The following is a 20,705-nucleotide window of genomic DNA, read 5'->3' as shown; positions in this document are numbered from 1 at the left end:
TCTCTCAGCCCCACAGTTGTCCCGGAATTCTGGCCAAGAGAAAAGTCTATCCTCCTTCACAAGAAATGAGGCCACGGACGGCCAAAATGGAAATGCAGCTTGGTGAGTGCACTTGGTGATCCAACAGGAACCGTGGGCCATCTCCCAGCCCCAGGGACAGGAGGCCCCCAGGCACATAGATAAAACACCTCAGTTTATTCTGGAGCATGGCTGCAGGGCCACCTAGCAGAGGAAAGAGTCAGGACCGTGGAGGGCAGGTCCCACATGGCAACCACAGCCTCCTATACCAGCCCTCCGGCTGGCCGGGGCCTGCTCCCTTCCTCTCCACACCAACACCCCACCCTTCAGGGCCCTAGCCCCTCCCAGCTCACCGCCCAACCCTGCCTGGCCTGCCTTCAGAGTCCTGCCTGAGTGCAGCCTCTTATGTGTACTTTCTCGCCACTACCTGGTCCCAGCTCCCTGGGCTCTGGCCTGCCAGTGCAAGACCCTCCTGGCTGGGCTCCCTTCACCGGCTTGCCCTGTGAAGGTCCATTCTCCACACGCCAGCTGGGTCTTTTGAAGACCCCCAGGTGCCCCATCACACACAGCCCAGCATGACCAGGCCCTTGGCCCTGACTTCTGGTGGTAATGTCTTCTTCCTGCTCCCCTCACTTAGACTCCTCTAGGCTTCTTTCAAAAAACCTTTTCCTGCCTCAGGGCCTTTGCGCATGCTGTTTCCGCTGCCTGGACTGCTCCTCCCACCCCGCCCTGACACACCTCTTCCATGATTAGCTCCTTCCTCAGCACTCCGCTGAACTATCCACTCTGAAGCGCAGCTCCCCCGACCACATCATCTGAAGCAGGCCTCCCCGGCTACAGCCTGGAGGGTGTTTGCTATAATCTATGTGCTCATGTCTGTCACCCTCACCGGGCAACGGGCTCTGGGAGGACAGAGACCACAAGCACTTTGCTGGCCACTATGGGCCTGGCCCCTGCCACAGCCCCAGCACTTGGTGGACGCTCATAAGAAGCTGTAAATGAATGGAGGGATCCAGGGAGGAGCCCAAGGACACCAGAGAGATGAAGCCACACCACAGGGAAAGTCGGAATGGAGATGGCCCCACCTGTGCCCCGATTCTCGGTCACCCAACTGCCCCCAGCACTGCCAAGGCCGACTGCTTGCTGAGTGCCATCCACCATGTGTGGACTATTTCAGTCAATTCCTGTGAAATAGGACCTATCATGAATGCCCTCTACTGAGGGGGGAAATGAGGCACTTCTGGGGGCCCAAGGGGCTGGAGAGGAATGACCCAAGCCAACCAACATTGGCTTTACGACAGACCACAGACCCAGAGTGAGGCTGGTCACATGCAAGCTTTGGGGGTCCCCAAGGGTGGCTGAGAACCACAGAACTCCAGGCAACTCTGGAAGCACCATTGCAGGGGTACAGGGTGGAGACCATGACTGCAAACCCGCCTGGGACCCTCAGAAGCCCCCTCCCAAAGGGCCTGTGCTTCCCAAAGTGCCCAAGTGCCCAGGACAGAGGAGAAGTCCTGACTAGTAAAGTCCCTCCCAGAGCCCAGCCCTGGCTGCTAGCGGCCTCACGAGAAGCCTGGCTGCTCAAAGTGCCCCCTCCCACCCGGGAGGTCCTTGGAAATGTAACATTTCTAGCCCCACCCCAGATCCACCAACCAGAGTCTGCTGCCACAAGACCCCAAAGGCCCTGGACCCCACTAGGGTTTCAGAAGCTCTGCTCCCACGCACCCCTGTGGCCTGAGTGCAGAGGGGCATCGCTCGCCGTTCCAGTGCCGTTCCAGGCAGTCCATACACACCATGGACAACGAAGTTGCCGCAAGATGTTCACCGTAGCGTTCTTTACAAAGGAGAAAATTTGGAAATAGCCTAAGTATGCAACAAAGGAAGAAAGGTCCTAAATTAAGAGACAACCATCCAAGTGCTTCTGCCAGAACATTTGATCGCCTGAGGGAAAAGTTCTTACGCTCCTACTGCTGGGAAAAGCCGGCTCGGACCCGCACACAGGCGTATACAGCGCAGTCCCACACGTGTGCACATTAACCACGGGCACGCTCTGACTGCTGAGATGAAGGCGATTTTTCTTGTGTTACCTTTTACTTTGATGTTTCCTTAATTCTCTCAGGGAATATGCCTTACAATAATGATAATGAAACCACCAGTAAATGATACTCTTTAAAAACAAAGAAGAAAGAAAGAAAGAAAAGAAAGAAAGAAAGAAAGAAAGAAAGAAAGAAAGAAAGAAAGAAAGAAAGAAAGAAAGAAAGAAAGGAAGGAAGAAAGAAAAGAAAAAGAAAGAGAAGGAAGGAAGGGTGATTATTCCTTTGAAGAGGCACTCTTGCATCAATTTATTCTGCCAAAAGCCCTGACGAATCAGGTTTTGGGACACGAACTGGGGCAAGGCCTCAAGAAGGGAGTGCGGGAGGAGGGGAGGTCATCAGGATGGTGTGAGAGGCAGGGATTTCGTGGGCACCTCCCCTGGAAGGTTGACCTTCTGGAGGCCTGGCTGGGGGTGAAGGAAGCCAGGGGAGCGGGGAGCACTCCAAGGCCAAGGCCACCCACGGTGGGGTCCTTGCTCCTCCTGCCTCTACTTTCTAAAACACCTTTCCCTCTAGCCTCTTCCCTGGCCAGCAAGACCTGACTCACCGACCACCTCCTCCAGGAAGACTTCCCTATACCTCTGCCCCCTGGCCTCTGGGCAGGGTTAGGTGCCCTCCTGTGGCTCCTACAGGAGCCTCTTGGGTCCCAGACAAAGAACTGTGAAGATATGATGGAAGAAGTCTCATGCATGCATTTAGGACCCTGTCTAGCCCCCAGAAAGCCCTCAGTAAACAGCCACTGTACAGACCCCCGCTCTCCTTCTTATTCCTGGCTCACCTGGATTCCCCTGCGTGAGTCTCCACTGGTCTTCTTTCAGCTCCCTACTCTGGCCTAGGCACTGCCCACTCCTCTGGGTTCTGCCTACCAGTTACGAAGCGCCTCCACATAAGGCAGAGCAGTTTTATGAAAGCCTTTAGAGATAGATGCCAAGCATTTCCGGCCGGTCCTCGTGCCTGTCCAGCCCCTCCTCAGCCCATAGATCCCAGAGCCCCACTTGGCAAGGGTCCAGGCCCCAAGCCTTTCTAGAGCCCCCCAGCTGCTTGGTCTGGGGCCTTGAGGCAACTGCAGGACAGGCAGGAACTCATGGTGCCTATGTTTCATTGAGTAATTGTAGAAGAAAGGGAGTTGGGAAAATCCCCACTCAGTGCCTGGCAGAGAGAGCATGCTCGGATCGTGCAGGCTCACATCTCCCTCCAGGCCTGTAAGGAGAAGGGGGTGGCTCTTCTAGATGGGGCCCAGGTGAGTGTGAGTCCTGCGGACCCTACCCAACCAGCTGGCCTGGGCCAGGCTGTTCTTCGAGGTGACCCAGCCTCAGGCAGACCTGGCGTCCACAGTGGGAACATCGACCTTCTCTCGGGAGGATCCTTGGGCAACGCATTCCCTTGGGGGCCACCCTTGGCATCATTTCCAGGGTTTCTCGGGCTAGTTGTGACATCTGTTTCTGGATTCAGTTCCAAGTGAGGTCTGACATCTGAAGGGGCAGGGCACATACACCCACTCGCTCACAGAGAGAACTTCATAGGTGCAGAAGGCCAACACGAGGTGTGCCTTTGAGCATCTGGCCCCCTGGAGAGGAGGTGAGGTCAGTGGGCAAGAGGAAGCTGCTGGATACCGCCAAGGGGCTTCTAGGGGCGCGTTGGTGGGCTTTTTGCATTTTTAAAAAGTTTTATTTGTGGCAAAATATATGTAACAGAAAATTTACCACCCTAACCATTTTTTATGAAGAATTTATTTATTTGAGAGAGAGAGCACATGAGAGAGAGCATGAGTGGGGGTGGGGGGGGGCAGCAGAGGGAGAGGGAGAAGCAGGCTCCCCGCTGAGCAGGGAGCCTGATGCGAGGCTCCATCCCAGGCCCCTGAGATCACGACCTGAGCGGAAGGCAGACGTTTCACCGACTGAGCCCCCCAGGCGCCTCGCACCTTAACCATTTTTAAATGTACAGGTCAGCCTTAAGTATACTCACACTGTTGCATAGCCATCACCACCATGCACCTCCAGACTTTTTGCGTCCTCCCCAACTGAAACTCTACCCATTGAACAACAACTCCCCAGACCCCCTCCCCCAGCCCCTGGCAACCACCCCTTCTACTTTCTGCCTCTATGAATTTGACTATGAATTTGACCACCCTAGGTACCTCATATAAATTGAATTATACAGTATTTGTCTTTCTGTGACTGGCTTATTTCATTTAGAATAACATCCTCAAGTTTCACCCATGTTGTGGCACGTGTCCAAATTTCCTTCCTTTTGAAGGCTGAAGAATACTCCATTACGAATACACCACATTTCGTTTATCCACTCATCTGTCTTTGGGCACCTGGGCTGCTTCCACCTTTTGGCTCCCGTGAATAATGCTGTTTTGAACACGGGTGTATGAATACCTCTTCGAGCCCCTGCTTTCCATGCTTTTGGTTACCTACCCAGGAGTGGGATTCCTGGATCATATGGTAGTTCTATTTTGCCACCTGCTTCCCAAGCTTTCTCTAGCCCCACCCTGTGCCGGGCACTGGGAGGGCTCTGAGGAATCACAGAGTGTACCCTCAGCCCTCTAGGACCCTTTCTTCTAAATGTTTAGGAGACACTCACTCATTGTGAACTTTCACATTTAGCGGACTGTGACTGTCTTAGCCAAGGTCATGTGTCCTCTTCTGCACCGCCCCCCCTTCAACACTGGAAGGTCCTAGATGTATGGTGGCCTCTCAGGAGGGGCTTCCAGAAGGAGGATGGAGGAGAAACACTACAGTGGCCTCCTGGGACATCTGCCCAGGCAAAGGGGCATCTAGATCAGTGGTCGGCTAACTTTTCCTATAAAGGGTCAGGTTCATGCAAAATTATCCTTCTTTTGATTTGTTTTCAACCATTTAAAAATGTAAAAACCATTTGTAGTCTTGTGCATTTGGCCCACTGGCCGTAGTTTACCAAACCCTGTTCTGGAATTGATGTGGCATTGGGAGGGCACCGGGCCCCGCTCTGCCCATGGGGCGAGACATTCCTCGAGCTCTCTTCGGGAGTCAGGCAGCCCCCGGGCAACCTGGTTCCACGGGGGAGCATGGCTTTGATAGTGAGCAGTGCCGGCGTTGGCCCTCAGGGTCCCTTAGCATGGCTCACCAATCCGTGTCTGGCTCTGTGTCCTCTGAATCCATGGGCATCTACTAAAGGAGAAGATTCGCGACTGAAGATAGGGAATAAGATACCGTGAACTGTTGGGGAAATGGGGCTGGAATGCTTTAGGATTTCCTAAAACAGTCCCAGAGCCCTATCTCAGCCTTGACCTGGAAGGAGGCTCACTGTCATCCTGGTGGCCCTGATGGGGCTAGCCTGGGCTCTCCAAGCCCGGGGGCAGGCAGGAGGAGAGGTTTGCCCAGTTCCCCAGAATAAGCCAACTTCATGAGGCCCTGCAGGGTGCAGACCCCACAGGCCGGAGCCCCGTGTCCCCTGGGACCTGAGACTTCCTTGTGGCTCTTCCCTATCAGATGGTGTGATCCTGGGCAAACCACGCTGTCTGCTCTTGGGTTTCTTCACCTGTAGGATAGAAATAATAATACTCCCTAGAGCCCTGGGGGATTAGTTGGGTGAAAATGTGTCAAGGGTTTAGAAGAGTTCTTGGCATATTAGGAGCACTCAATCAGTGGGAGCTATTATTATTATTATCTCATTTAATCCACACAATTAGCGGGTAAGGTAAACACTATTATTAGCCCCATTGTATGAGGGAACTGAGACACAGAGAGGTTAAGTAACTAGCCGTAGGGCACACAGCTAGGACAGGGTGGGGCTCGAGTGTGGAAAGCCACACCACTATCTACCTAGCTCTTAGCCACTGGCCTGTGTGGGTTTCCCCTCTTGGGAAACCAGGGGAGCAGAGAGCCCTGGGCCCAGGGAGGACTCTGCAGGAAGGTGCCCTGGGGTGATGTGGCCAAGACCTGCCTCCTCCAGAGAGTCTTTCTTTGCGCTCCCACAGCCCTACGTCTTGCCTTCAGGCACCATGTGCACACTGCTGTGTATCACAGGCCAGGCGAGGATCACATCTTGGAGGGTCAGACTGCTTAGGAGGGACCCTGTAGCCCTGTGCGCAGAGCAAGCACCAGGCAAGAGTCTGAGCTGCTCAGTTGAGCTGCATTAGCTGCGGGGCCTCAGGCAAGTCTGCAACCTCTGTGTACCACGGTTATCCCTCTACAGAATGAGAGATTGGATGGGCTTCTCTACAGTTCTATGATCTAACCAGCCTCTGACACATCTTCTGCTTTCAGCAACCGGTCCCCCCACCCCCACCTCCCCAAACACTAAATCTTGGGGCCTGCCTTCCCATGACTCACAGAAGACGGAACAGAATGGGGGCTCTTTTTTAACTTTTACCCGGAAGTACCCCCCTCGTGGGGAGACCCCCCCCCACCTCTCCAACACGAAGCCAGCATAGATATCTCTTGGCTGACCGAGCCACTCATTTCTCCCTGCCTACTCCAAGACGGGCCATAGGTGAGAGCCCATCCCAGCCTGGTGCTCAGAAGAGGTGAAACACTGTGTGAAGGTACCATTCTGTCCTACCACTGTGGCTAAAGCCATGGCATCCCCAGCCGCCAAGGGACACAGAATAATCCCGTAAGTGGATGTCAAGGGGAGGCCCGGTCTCTGCCTGGGAGGAAGTTCACATGAAGTTCACGTGAAGCCGGCTCAAGATAACCTGCCCCTCTGAATGCAGCACCGCCCCCCCCGGAGCCCCGGGGCCTTGTCTTTCCCAAGGGAATGGCTGTTGGCCGTGGCAGGGGCCTATGGGAGCTGCAAGTGACTGTCCTCAAGGAGAGAGGAGTGCTGGCTCTGGGGTTCTGACACATAATAGGCACTTAGGAAATGAAGTGAGAAAAAAACAAGGAATGACTCAAGAAATGAATGAATGAATGAATAAATGAATGAACCATCTAGTCCAATCCAATATCAAGGGAGAAAAGTCTAGGCTAGAGAGGGCAAAAAACGTGCCTGAGATCACAGGCTCGAGGGGCCGGGATAAAGCAGTTGGCCAGCAGCTCTTTCCCGAGAGCACCTGCTATGTGCCGGGCACGGATCCCGCACTGGGGATGCAGCGGTGTGCAAGCAGACGGCCCCCTGCCCTGGTGAGGCTTACAGCTCGCTTCCCGAGTCCAGCTCCCTGACCCCACATCCGGGGCCCTTCCTCACACCGAAATAACAAAGAGGACCCACTGCCCTGGGGCCTTGCTCAGACCCCCTGGAGAGAGGGTGGTGGGCTGGCCAGCAGAGCTGACTGGGCACCATGCACCTTCCACTCCTCCTCGGCACAGTCGGAGCATTAATTACTAATGCTGAAATACTTGACACTCATTACTGTGCCAGTCACCTGCGGGGGAGCGGGGCCCACATTAACCAATTCATCTCCCAGTGATTGATTAATTAAAGCTGAGCTTTTATAAGACACCCTCGGGTGGCAAACCACACTTTCCCGGGAGTGGAAGACCAAGGCAGGGAGGGATGCCTTCTTCAGGGTGCCACGAGCCCCTGGGGGAGGGCAGGAAGCCCACATGGACACTTTATTGGAGCCCAAGCTCTTGGTTGCCACCCAGGCAGATGGGCATTGCATTTGTCCAGGGCAACAGCAGAAGCTTGTATATGAGGGAGAGCCTCACCACGAAGCCCGAACACTCAGGGCAAATTACAGGTCTTTTGAAATGCTATTGCATGAGTCACCTGTGGGGCATGGGGTGCTCTTAAAAGGGAGAAAAATAACAAAGGCGTGGTTAGGAGCGCTAGCTTTGGGTCTTAGCCAGCTGAACCTCTCCCTGGGTCCTGCTGGCCCCCCTCCGCCTCGGTTGCTCCATCAGGGAAATGGGTGAGTGGAGTCAGACCTCTCCCCCTGAGCATGACTGTGTTCCTTCATTTAACAGTTGTGTGTGGAGCCCTAATTCTGTCCCAGCCTCAGCACGGTGCAGCGGTGAATAAGACAGACCGCACCTTCCCTAGCGTCCAGGAAGGTATGTGGGTGACCATGCAAGTAAGACTGGAGAGGAGGATCCTGAGTCTTGGGAGTCGGGGCTCTGACTCCAGAGCCCTAAAGGGTGAAGCACAATTACCCAAGAGGGGGAGAAAGGGTGTTGGGGGCAGGAAAGGGCACTGGGAAGCACAGATGTGAAGGTGGTTAGCTGCAGACGAGAACTGAAGGCTGAGTGTGGCAGGCAAGGAGGGGCCTGACAGCTCCAGGTGGGGAGGTAAGCAGCAGGCCTGGGGCCCTAGTGAGCCCATGAGCCACCAGACTTCTTCCTGGGGCCGTGGGGCCCTGGAAGGATTTTATATAGGGGAGCGACAGGGTCCACCAAGCATTCCGTAAAATATTACCCGGGAAAGGTGGGAGAATGCCATGAGTATGTTTTGGAAAAAGACCTGTGATCCGCCAACTGCAGTGTTGGCCTGTGCCTGCCACCACCCAAACAGGCCCTCTGACGGCCAGGGCCCTTCCTAGTTCCCACAAAGGTACGACTTATTTATAGTAGGTCTAAGGTGTCACCCCCCTCCCCAGGGATTTATGCACCTGAAGTCCCCTTGCCTGCACAGTTAGTCCTGAAAGGGTCACTGAAGCTACTCTCAGGCAGGGAAGGCGGAGGCCTGGACGGAGCTGCAGGGAGTCCCCGGGGCCTGCCCCACAGCAGGGAAGTTCTGCGGCAGTCTCAGAGCCAGTGCGGCCTGCTTACCTGCTCAGGGAGCTCCGAGGTCCTGGAAGTGGGAGGTGGCCCCAGGAGCCTCATCTGTGGATGGGGTGAACGGCAATGACTTACCTCCCTCCCAGGGCTCCTGTGAGAAGTGAGGTGACACCCCAAAGCCCCAACACAGAACCAGACCACCCTCAGAATGTCCCCTGAGGCCTGGGGCCATACTCCTACTGGGTCAATGACAGGGCTCCCAAGTGGCCTAAAAACCAGGTCTCTTCCATGAGACTCCGAGTTTCCCAGGGGGTGGAGATGTCTGTCAGATTCTCTCTCTCTCTCTCTCACACACACACACATGCACGCACGCATGCACGCACGTGCCCACCCACACACCCACGGGGGGCCAAGAAGACTCTCCCCTTCCCACCGGAGGACCCCAGGGCTTTGTGCTCTACCCAAATGCCCCACAGTAATGAGGAAGGGGAGTGAGTCGGGCAAACTCAGCCCTCCCACACCCTTCACTCCAGACCAGGGCTGGAATTAGCACCCAGGAACCCACCCCATGCTCACCACCATCCCTGAAGCTGGGGAGGGAGACACAGGGCTGAAAGGGGCTGGGCAGGGGAGGCACAGGGAAGAGAGGTCGGCTGGGAGGCCTGTTGGGAAGAAGGAGGTGGGGAAGGGGCAGAACAGGAGCCTGCCTGGAGGGGGAGGGGGAGCGCTAGCCGAAATGTCTGACTACACAAAAACCCCTGAGCTGATGTGGATTTGGACGGTCCCTGTAATTGGGCGTGGGGAGTAATGTCTCCTCCTGCAATCCTCTCTCTCTGCCCCCCTCTCTCCCCTGCCTCAGTGAGGGGGTCTAAGAACCCATCCTTGAAATCCCACTTGCAAACGGGCCCAGTGTGCATTTTCGCAGTGCCTCTGTGGGTCTTTGCCCCCATCAGATTCTCTGGGGGTCTGCAGTGACCTCAGACAGGTCCCCATGTCTGCTCATGGAGTGGCCCTTCTCACCAGGTGGGATCTGCAAGGTGGGCAGGCACCCGGAGGGAGAGGGAGGGCTGGGGGACAGCTGAAGGCTTCTAAAGAGCCTCTCTAGGCTGCACCCAGCAGCAGCCCCAGGTCCCCTTGGCCCTAGAGCAGGTGTCCCTCCTACCTCCTCCTCCATCTCCCCCAGCCCCTTGGGGTTCAAGGGCCCCGAAGTTCTCTTGAGAACACTGAAGGGAGAGGAGGCAGCCTCTGGAAGGCCACAGATACCATCCACCCTTGGAATAGCTATGAGGCTTCCAACAAGACAGTCTACGTCCTGAGCCTCACCTCCTCATCAGTAAAATGGGTACACCTCACCTGCCCAATGGGGAGGTTGTAAAGATTAACCAGTGTTGTGAAGCATTACAGCTGATGGCTGTAAATTCTCCATAAATGTTAGCTAACATCATCAGCGTCACAGCCCCTGTGAATATTCATTGAATGAGTAACTAAGGACGAAAGAGGTGTATCCCAGAGGGCCTCTCGGAGGAAGGGCGGGGCTCTGGCAGGACACCCCACACCATCCTTAACACAGGGAAGCCTGCTGGAGAACAGCAACCACACCAGATCCTGGCCCTATTCTAAGTACCTCAACGCTCACGACACCCCCTGAGCCTCTGGGCCCCATGACGGGACTGTCACTGCCCCCATTTTACAGATGAGGACACTGAGAGGCTAGGTCCGGCTGTGATCACAAAACCAGGTGGGCGGGCCCTGAGCACATGCTTCCGGAGCCTCTGCTCCCGGAAGATTGTCCAGACCGTGCACCTTCCCCACCCCACCCCCATCCCCACCCCTGCCACCACCAGACCCAGAGGCAAAGTCACCAGCTTCCTGCCGCTCCCCTCCTACTGGGCTTTCCTCAATCCATAGTCTGTTTTCCAAGAATCAGGCCAGCAGCCATCTCACCCACCTGGCCATGGAGGGAGTAGGGATGGTGCATGGATGACGGTCCCCATAGCCAGAGAGAAGAACAGCTCCACGTACAAGTGCCATTGATGTGCTAGGCTGGAGTCTTGGACAGGAGTTGTGGGGGGGGCGGCGGGTGGAGCAGAGAAAACCCTGAGCCCCAGCCTCTCCTCTCTTCCAGGTAGGCCCCAGAACAGTTGTGTTTTCCCTTACCCCTCCCCCTGGGCAGCCCAGTGGCTGTAAGTGACTTTGGAAACAGCTCCTGGGGGTGCAAATCTCAGCTCTGCAGCTTATGAGCTGTGCCACCTTCAGTGAATGGCTTTCTCAGCCTTAATCTTTTCATCTGTAAAATGGGGACCAGCGTACCTGCTCCCCCTCCAACAGGGATGGTTATGAGGACCGAACTGATGATCCCCCACACAGAAGAACGGGCCCCCAGGAAAATGTTCGTGGAGTGATGGAATGACCGGCCAGATGGTACCATTCTACTTCTAAAGCGAGGCTTCAGGGATGCAGGGACATCATGGCGACACCCCCCACCTCCACCCCCGGCATTGAGTGGCCAGGGCAGGGCAATAGGAGCGGTGACACCACACTGAAGGCAACTGGACAGGCCCCAGCAATGGTGTCTGTGCCCCCTGACCCAACATGGGGATGATCTAGACCCCAACGGCAGGGGGGCTCGCCAGCCACGGGCCAAATTTACAAATATAACTACCCCGATGACAAAGCGTATGGCAGGCCAGGCGTGTCACCTCATGATGAGAAGGCATGCAAAAATGGCAAGAAATACACACAACCAACCATGCGACCACAGCCCGCCATCACAGCCTCCCAGCCCACGTGGCCTCACACTCCACCCCACACACAAACTCCCGCACACAGCCTCAGAGGCAGCCAACCACACACCTCCAGCTCCCACACACAGTCTCGCACCCCCACAGCTCCCATGCAGTCGTATCTGCAGCCATACCACCTCACCCCCAGGTCCCCATCCACTCCCACTAACAGCCGTCCCCGCCCCCTACACCCCAGGGCTCACCCCCGACGGCTCGCCCACAGCCCCCACGGGTTGCCGGAGCCTGCCACACCCGCCCGACTTAGACCCATGCCTCACCTACGACAGGTGCAGCTCCTCGTGCAAGGCCCACAGGTAACTCACCATGTGCTCAAAACATCCCACTGGAAGCTGAGTACAGGCTGGGATTCCTCCAGGAGCCTCTGCCCACAGGAAGGGTGTTGGCTTTCTGCTCCTTTGCCCACACAGGCATACTTTCTTTGGCCCGTAGTGGTCTTCATGGCTTGGTGGGGGCCTAGGCCCACCCTTCCTTGTCCCTGCCCTTGAAGAAGGTCTAGGCAGCGGCAGGGATGCTCTGCCAGGCTCCTTACGGGGTTCCCAGCAAGAATTCCCACAGGGCCTTGCAGAGGGCATGCTACGCGTGCGCTGGGCAAGCCTGAGTTGCCAGGTGAGGCAGGGGCCCAGCTATGGTGCAAGAGCTGCCCGAGGCCCTCTCCCGGACCCTGTCTGGAGCGGCAGTAGGGACCCTAGCAGGACCATGCATGCAAGCTCTGACACGTAACAGGCCCTCCTAAATGCTGCCTCCACCCTGGGCTGGGCAGCAGGGGACCCACTGTGTGCTCCACTCTGAGCCAAACTCTCAGAGGGCTGGGAGGGAAAACAGACATAGGACACCCCTGGAGCCTCTGCTCAGTGGACCCTCCGTCTGCCCATCTGGGAAATGGGGGAGAACAGAAGGGTGGTGGGTGTGGCATAGGGGGGCTCTCCTCACCGCACCTGGCGCCCTATCCTCCACCTCAGACTTGGCTCCACCAAGTCCCTCAGGACTCAGGGCATGTCTGAAGGTCAGCCAAGGATGAATGGGACATGGTGGGATCTCACGAATCACAATGGGTGGGTGGTGGAGACATCCGAGGCAGATCAGGTAGCCTGGCTGGCCCTGCCTGACCCGTTGTTCCTATGAGAGCCTAACGGCCTGGTGGCCTGAAGAAGGGAAAGAGGGATACAAGGGAAGGAAGAGTTACCTTAAAGCTGACCAGGAGGGCTCAGGGGCAGAAGCGCTGGACCTGGAAGGCAGTGTGGGCAGCTTACTCTCTGGCCTGCAGTGTGGGGCTCCAGGGACATCCCCAGGGAGAAGTGGGCCCTCGGGCCAGGCCCACTGGGAAGACAGAGGCAGAAAATGGGAAAGAGCAGTAGGCAGAAAAGGACTGAGAACTGAATGAGAAAGAAGGAACAGGGGCACCTCTGGCCACAGAAGCATGGGAAGGAAGCAGCATGTCCCTACTGGACAAAGAACACTCAGCCCTGGGACTGGGGACGCAGGCCTCTCCTCACTGCACCTGTCAGGAAAAGTTACTGCTAACTACCATTGTCCCAGCAGGGCCAGAGCCCACAGGGACCCCTGCCAGCAAAGGGCAGCAAAGCACCGCTCAGAGACCGTGTCCTGCCAGCCCACTGGCCTCATGGCCTCAGAGCCCCAGACCCTTCCTGGGGCTGCTGTGGGATCCATGGGCCACCCTGTGACGCTCAGCCCCAGGGGTGGGCCCCAGAGGTGCTCATATCCAAACACCCTGGTGCCTCGCACTGCCCATCCTGGAGGCTGCCAGCGAAAATTCCTGGGCCGCGGGTGGGCAGCGGCTGGACTGAGGGCCTAGAGCAACGAGCAGTGGGATGATGTAGCCCACCGTAGAGAAGCAGCTGGACCCTGACTTACACCCCAAATGCCCAGGCCAGGCCTGTCTTTATGACATTTTCTTCTTTGCCCCTATTAACTTGTATAGTGTCTGAAGAGCTTGCAGATCAATAAACACACCCCTCGGGACCAAAGCCTGGCAGAACAGTAACTCTCTCAGATAGGCAAAGGATGGAAACAGAGAGAGGCCGGATACGGCCTCCTGCCACCAGCAGGCTGTGCCAATTGAGATATATCCCTCCCGCCAACCACAGCCTCCTTCGGTTTCCCCATCGTTACCTTAACGGGGTTAGACCAATCGGCAAGGCCCCGCCTGCTCAAATGTCCTGAGATTTTCTGGGAAGACCACACGTGGCCCAAAAACCAAGGAGCGAACCCAGGGCCTAAGATGAAGGCACGGCCTTTGGGCGGCCGTCCTCCCAGGGGAACAGGTGGGCCAGCTGGGGCACCTGGCCTCCAGTGCCCAGCGTGCCTGTCCCAGCTCTGTGACTTAGGCAAGCTCCGAACCTCTCTGAGCCTCAGATTCCAAGCTCTGGAAAATGAAGATGAAACCATGTCCCAGAAAGCATGATATCAAACAGCCCTTAGTGGGGATGTCAAGTCCTACCTGCCACGGGAGTTGGACCTTTGTCACTACTAAAAGCAGAACCAACCACCTACTCCCAGTTCAAATCCCAGCAGGCAAGGACAAGGCCTTGTTTCTGTTCACCCTTCTGTCCTAAGCTCCTAGCCTCTTTCGGGTTACAGTCACCCAGGTTAGTGAATGGAGGCGGGCACGGAGGTCAGGTGGGCTTCACCCTTCCAGGTTTTACATTTCCTTCCAGGGATGGAGGGGGGGGCTTAACCGGCACTTTCAAGTGGTTATAGATGTGGCTTAAGTAGTACGTAATTAGTCTTGGGACCGGGAGGGTAAACAAATGTGTAATTCATGAATTTGCTAATTGTCCTTCATTTTGATCTTCTGCCATTTTTCCTAGGCTCTCTGACTGACATCCGTGCTCGTGGCAAGGACTCAGAGAGTGCCGGGAGCGAGCCTCGGAGGCCGGGGGACATCAAAGCTGGACGCCCGGCCCACGCCCTCCTCCCGGCCACCGCCTCCAGCCCACGCCCCACCGCCCCCCGCACACCACACAAGGCAGGAAGCCCGTGGCACTCAATCTTTTATTTTCTTAAACTGTACACAGATGTAAAATACTTTAACAGCAAGTCTATGGGAAAATTGTTTGGTTTTAAATTATTATGAAACAGAACCTAAGGGGAGCTTTATTAAATAAACATAAAGGTGGGGATTTAAGGACGCACACCTGCATTCTACCATAGTCATTTTTTCTGTACCTTCTGGGTGTGTAAAGATAGAAAAGACACATCAAACTGAATAAACAAAATCCATTTATACCCTGAAACGTTGGCAGGCCACTCAAGGGATTGTTCAGAACGTCTACCTCACAGAAGATGGCCTCACCATCTAATAAAAATTAAAACTGATCTGTTGGCCTCTTTGGTTCCAAAATTATGTATAATACATTTAACTGTATTTTTTTTTGCTGCTATAAAAATAACTTCTTTTTTCAAATGGCAGTTTCTGACTAATCATGCAACTAAATCAGTGCAAACATTAAAAGCAATCATTCGCTTAAAAAAGAAGCAAAGGATTTCATTTCAAGTATAAAAAATATAAAAAGTCGTACGAGTCCAGTTTCGTCTAGTGTGGGTCAACCCTTTAAATTGCATAGTTCACGCGGCACTTGGGCATCTGGGGGCAAGCGAGTTCAGTGCTCTGCCAAGGGCCACTCCTGGACACACGCAGATGGGCAAGTGCTAGATCATGTGCGTTCAGGCAAGTCGGCAAGTGCTAGGAGGGGCAGGCGGGCAGGTGCGAGCAGGCGGGGGCCACATCCATGGCCGGCCCTGGTGGCCGGGACCCACGCGGGCAACTTCTGCAAAGCAGCTGAAAGCCTTCCCCAGCTCTCCAAGACCGGTTACACCGCTCCCCTCCCACAAACCCTGCTGGGGTAGGGGTGGGAGGGCACCCACCCCCAACACCAGCATTTCCAGAATGCCTCCACTCCACCATTTCCTCCTCTGGGCTCATGCCCTTGCCCAGGGGTCATTTCCACCCCTATCCCAACCAGGCCTAGAGGAATATCCCCAGTGAAGGGCACAGATTGCAACTCTTTTTTTTCTTCCCATGTAAAACAATTCAAATCTTAACTTAAAAGGTCATACCTGGTAGAAAAGTCCCTTTTCAATGATACAACCGGAATGCATGACCTGTCTGTCGACTGCTAGTGATCAGTTAAAGCATCAAATTAAGACCCTTCTCCTCGCCCTCCCTCCCTCCCCCCAAAACAAACACACATAGAAGTCACGCCAGGGACCCAAGGGACAGTCAAACGGTCATTGCCACGGCTCCATGGTCTCTGGCAGGTTGTGTCCATTCTGGGCCTCTTTCCCCTCTACAAGGGTGGGAAAAGACTGGCTTCCCCTGGTCCTGCAGCATGAAGGATCCCAGGCAGGGAAGGAAGCCAACATGCCTGAGCCAGGAGATGCTGAGGCATGGCAGGCCTTGCACACCAGCAAAGGGGGACACGCAGCCTTCCTGCCTGTCTGCACGCTCCCCACCCCCGCTTCTGCTTTTCCTTTCTGTGGCTCCCGTGCTCTCTCTCTCTCTCTTTCTGTGTGTGTGTCTCTGTCTTTGTGCTTTTATGTGTGCTCGGAAGGCGCGATTCAGAGTGGCCGGGCCAGCTGGTGGGAATGGTGGCTGCTCACCCCATTCTCTCCCACCGACAGGCATTTGTAGCTAAGCTGCCATTTGTCACCGCATCCATTTGCTGGTATCCCAGAGGCTGCTGTGTGGGTGGCAGGATGCGTCTGGCTGTGCGTGTCTACGTGTGCATTTGAAAGCATCTCATGTCAGTTGAGGGTTCTTGCTCCGGCTTTGACTGATTGCTCAATGAAGTAGTAGAAAAAGATTTCAGGCCTCGCACTGGCACCTTCTGGGCAGCCCGATGCAAGGATGGCGCTCTGCGGCTGGGCAGCCGGTTCCCACAGGGGCTGCAAGGAGCCATGCCGGGGGGCCCCCCACCCTCGCACCCCGCCACCGCCGCCGCTGCAGCCCTGCCGCGGGTCAGGCGCAGCCGCACTCCTCCACGATCATGTTGGGCACGTCCCGCTTGACGATGTTGTACTCATCATCGAAGTAGAGCATGGACATGGTGCTCAGCTTGGTGGGGATGCAGCAGGAGTTGACCGTGCCAGGGTTGAGGCCCCGCATGCGGTACTGGTTGACCACGGCCGTGTGGAAGGAGGAGGCGGAGCCGGGGACCCCCGCCAGGTAGGCCGGGCAGCTGCCCTCACAGTAGTTCCCGTAGTAGCCGGTGGGCGCGATGATCCAGTCGTTCCAGCCGATGAGGCGGAAGTCGATGAAGAACTGCTGCCTGCAACAGAGGTTGGTCCGGCCATCGCACTCCAGGCCCCGCTTGCGGATGCGGTGTCTGCTGTCCCCCAGCCGGGCCTGCACCACCACAAAGGGCCGGTGCGACTCCTCGCCGGGGTCCACGAACACAGGCAGCACGGCCAGCTCCTGGCAGCCGTCACACTGCACGTCCAGGTTGAGCCGCCGCTCGCCGCGCTCAAACAAGGCCCGCATGGCCTCGGTGAGCGGAAAGGTGTGCCAGCCACTGCGCTTGAGGTCCACCTTCTTCTCCACCACGTTCCACCGGTCGCCGTGGCCCTGCTCCTGGAAGTACACCTTGACGCGCACCTTCCTGCGGCCGCCCTTCTCCAGGACGTAGGGCAGGAGCTTCAGGTAGAGCCACAGGCTGGCCTGCACCACAAACAGGTTCTGGTTGCCCTCGTTGGAGACGAAGAAGTACAGGCGGACCCGGGAGGAGGCGAGGCCATCTGCAGAGAAGTGGGAGAGCAGGCCAAGTTAAATCAAGGAGAACACGAGGCAATGGGGAAAGAGACTCCGCTGCATGATGCTGGAATGCGAACTTGCCACGCAGCTGGAAGACGTTATTGACCAGAAACACTGTTCCTGGGGCCAGGGCCTCTGACTGGAACCTGGGAGAGGCAGAGAAAATCGTTTTCCATTGAGAAACCCCGACCAGCTTGGAGCTGGAGGGTCCAGGCCTATAAAATCCTGCCTCACCTCTCCCAGGCCAGGGCTCCCTGGAGACAGGCTGTCAGGCCTCAAAGCTCAACAGAGGAACTTGTCAGGAGGCCAAGATCTTAACAAGTTGTTATGGGTATCTGTGAAATCTGAAAAACAAAACCAGGATCTCACTGAGGATTTTGGGGTGGGTTGTTTCGGTAGAGAGGTTGGGTTTTTTTTTTTCTTTTTTCTTTTTTTTTTTTTTTGGTAACTCAGGGCATTGCAAAATCAAGCTGAGCCACCTACCGCCTCTTCCCAGTGTTTACCTAAGCATGATCTGATCCAACCCCCAGTGGAACCTCCACTGCAAACAAGCGAGCTCTGCTCAGATTTCTGACACAGGAACGTGTGCTTTGCAGGCTGCAAAGTGCAGCCCTTGGTTCTGACTAGTTCCAAGGGACAGGACATTCAGCCTTGAAACTTGAGGTCCACTCCTTTCATGAGACTCTGGCTCCCCATTAATGGCACGTTCAAAATCGCCAAGGAAAAGGGGAACTGGCTTGTTAGTTTCCTCCATAATTCAGCTCCAAAAGAAGAGACGGCCATGCCAACTGAGACACAACTACTCTCTCATGGTACATTTCAGTGACTCTTCTGACAATCTGTACTTTTTTCTTCCCCCCCCCCCACAGGAAGAACAAATAAGGCAACTGTGTGACCACGGCTGGTTTCATCAAACCTCCTACCACTGCCCTGCAGCCCCCTCCTCAGGCCTTGCCTGGCCCCTCTAACAACACTGACATCTGACTTTGAAATGGGGGAAAGTGCAGCCTTAAAAGCTGGTCTTGGACGAGCTGCCTGTGACCTGAATCTGTTATTTATAAGTCAAAGAGCTGGCTCCGTGAAACGGACCAGAAATATACCAGCCCCCGCTGTCATTTTGTGCCACCGGGACCAAAAGGCCTCCTCGACCTTCCAGAATCACATTTCTACTCTGGGCCCCAAAGCACCTTTTAATCCAAGCTCTCTAATTGCATGTCGAGCTTTCCCTGACTCGGTCGGACAGCTAAAACAGCAATGCATTTCTTTCTAAGCACAAACCAGCCCGATTGTCTCTGCTTTTCTCCACACCCGGCCATGCAAAACTTTTCATCCCTTTTCATCCCCAGGCGGCACCAGGACCGTCTGCCTGCTGCCTGGGAGGGTGGGGGGCATTTTCAGCCTGGTGACACAACCGCTCCCCCCCCAACAAGCTCCCTGCCCATCCCCGCCCTGCCCGCACCAGGGCTTCCCCCTCCGCGACCTTCTCCGCAGTCCCCTCGGCACAAATGGAGCTGAGCTCCAGGCACAAAAGCCAGCCTGGCTCATTCAAGTCCTGAAAAGGACAGCGGAGTGGAAAGCACTTGCAGCATTTCAGCGCGGGTACATTTTCCTCCTTCTTTTAAAGTTCCGAAAGATTTTCTGTCTCTCGATTATTATATTTAGACAGTGGTAGAAATTTGCAATCCAGGGCCGGGAGAAAATTCCGGAAAGGACTCCTACCCTTTGTTAACTACGAACTCTGCGGCTCTCAGGCGAGGGGGCTGCTGCCGCTGCCAGGCGAGCCGAGAGGCACGGGGCTGCCCCCGAGCCGCGTCTTTCTCTGCGTAAATGATGGGACCTGTTGAGAAGCCTGCCTTCCGCCCGATTCCAGTGCCCACACAATCGGAAGAGAGGTTGCCTAGCTCTCCCCAGTGAGGCTTCAGCAATCCTGGCAAGCCCACGCTGCCCGGCGATGGAAGCGGCCCCGGGGCCTCTCACGCAGGCACACACACACACACACACACACACACACACACACACTCATACACACACACACACACACACACTTACTTCTCCGGCCCACGGATATCAACAAGCACACACATCTCCAACCACACTGCTAAGCCTACACTCCGATCGTGGGAAACAAAAACATTAAGCAATCACCAAGCAAGTGCCCGCGGAGCCAGGGCCGCACGCATCTGCCGGGAGGGGGATGCGCGCCCAGAGGCGCTGAGGGCCCGATTTCAGAGAGCAGGGGTGGAGGGCAAGGCGCTCAGCGGCGGGGACAGGGGGAGCAGGAAGGGGTGTGCTGCCTGGGCGGCGGCGGGAGGGAGGAGGACGGCAACTGGGATGGGGCGCACAGGGCCAGAGGGGAGCGACAGGGCCGGGAGTCCGCGTTGCCCCCAGGGTGCGCTGGCTGCGGTGGCCAGACGGGCAAGGAGAAGGGGGTGGGAGAGGGTGAGAGGGGGTGGGGAGCGAGGGCCGCAGCTGGCCGCCAGTGGGACCAACCCACCTGTCTCGGCGAAGCTGATGATCTCGGAGACGCGCTCCTGGCCGTCTGCGCCCGGGCTGGCGTGGCCGTCGAGGTGCGGGATCTCCACGCGGCCGTCTTCGCGCACCTTGCCCGCGTGCAGCTTGCGCAGGGCCGTGACCATGGCGGCCTTGGGCACGGCGTGCGTGATGTTGGGCCGGCCCCGCATCTGCAGGCGGCTCAAGATGTGCCGCTTCACCGCCTCCAGGAAGTCGCCGTCCACCCGGCCCAGCTCCTCCGGCCGCCGGAAGCCGCCGCACGACGTGCAGGTGTCCTGCGAGCCGCCGGGGGCTCCGGGCGGCGGGGGCGGCGGCGGCGCGGCGGGCGACGGGGGGGGCGTGGGCGAGCCCCAGGCCTCGGGCCCCAGCCAGCCGGCCGCCAGCAGCAAAAGGCAGGCGGCCCCCAGCGCCCGACCGGGCAGCCCGTCCATGGTGCGCCGCTGGCGACGAGGGCGCCCGCCGCGAGGCGAGCCGAGCCGAGCGCAGGGCCGGGCTCCGGGCTCCCGGCGCGCCGCCCCGCCCCGCCCCCGCCCGCGCCCGCCCGGGCCTCCGCCCGCCCGCCGGGAGGGCCGCCGCCGGCTAGCAGGGGGAGGGGGCCGGCCGGGCCGCGGGGGTTCCCGCGCGGCGGGGAAGGGGCGCCGAGGGCTGCAGGGGCTGGATAGGCGTGCGGGCGAGGCGGGGGGTCGGAGGGTCACTGCCGCGCGGGCGTCTCAGGGCGCCTCGGCATCTGCAGCCTTCCCCCCATCCTCTCCGCGTCGGGGCCCCGCAGCCCCCAGCTCCGGTGAAGCGAAAGCGGCGGCAGCGGCGCCTTGGCCGCCGCGCGGGGAAGGTGGCGAAAGGGCCGGTCGACGCAACTTGGCCG

General features: G+C 57.0%; 1 protein-coding gene across 1 annotated transcript; it reads right to left on the bottom strand.

The window, feature by feature from the left end:
• Positions 1-16,540: 16,540 nt before the first annotated feature.
• INHBB (inhibin subunit beta B) lies at positions 16,541-20,274 on the bottom strand. Its single transcript, XM_028101378.2, has 2 exons — positions 19,827-20,274; positions 16,541-17,316 (listed from the first exon to the last, which is right to left on the bottom strand). Exons 1-2 carry the CDS (start codon positions 20,272-20,274, stop codon positions 16,541-16,543), a joined length of 1,224 nt encoding a protein of 407 aa, XP_027957179.1.
• Between the last annotated feature and the right edge of the window lie 431 nt (positions 20,275-20,705).

Source organism: Eumetopias jubatus, unplaced genomic scaffold (assembly GCF_037043125.1).
Source record: "Eumetopias jubatus isolate StellerSeaLion01/CBP00866 unplaced genomic scaffold, mEumJub1_p1.0 scaffold_3, whole genome shotgun sequence".
Taxonomy (NCBI): Eukaryota; Metazoa; Chordata; class Mammalia; order Carnivora; family Otariidae; genus Eumetopias; species Eumetopias jubatus.
The sequence above is the reverse complement of the archived record's forward strand: the minus strand, read 5'-3'. Positions and strand labels throughout refer to the sequence as shown.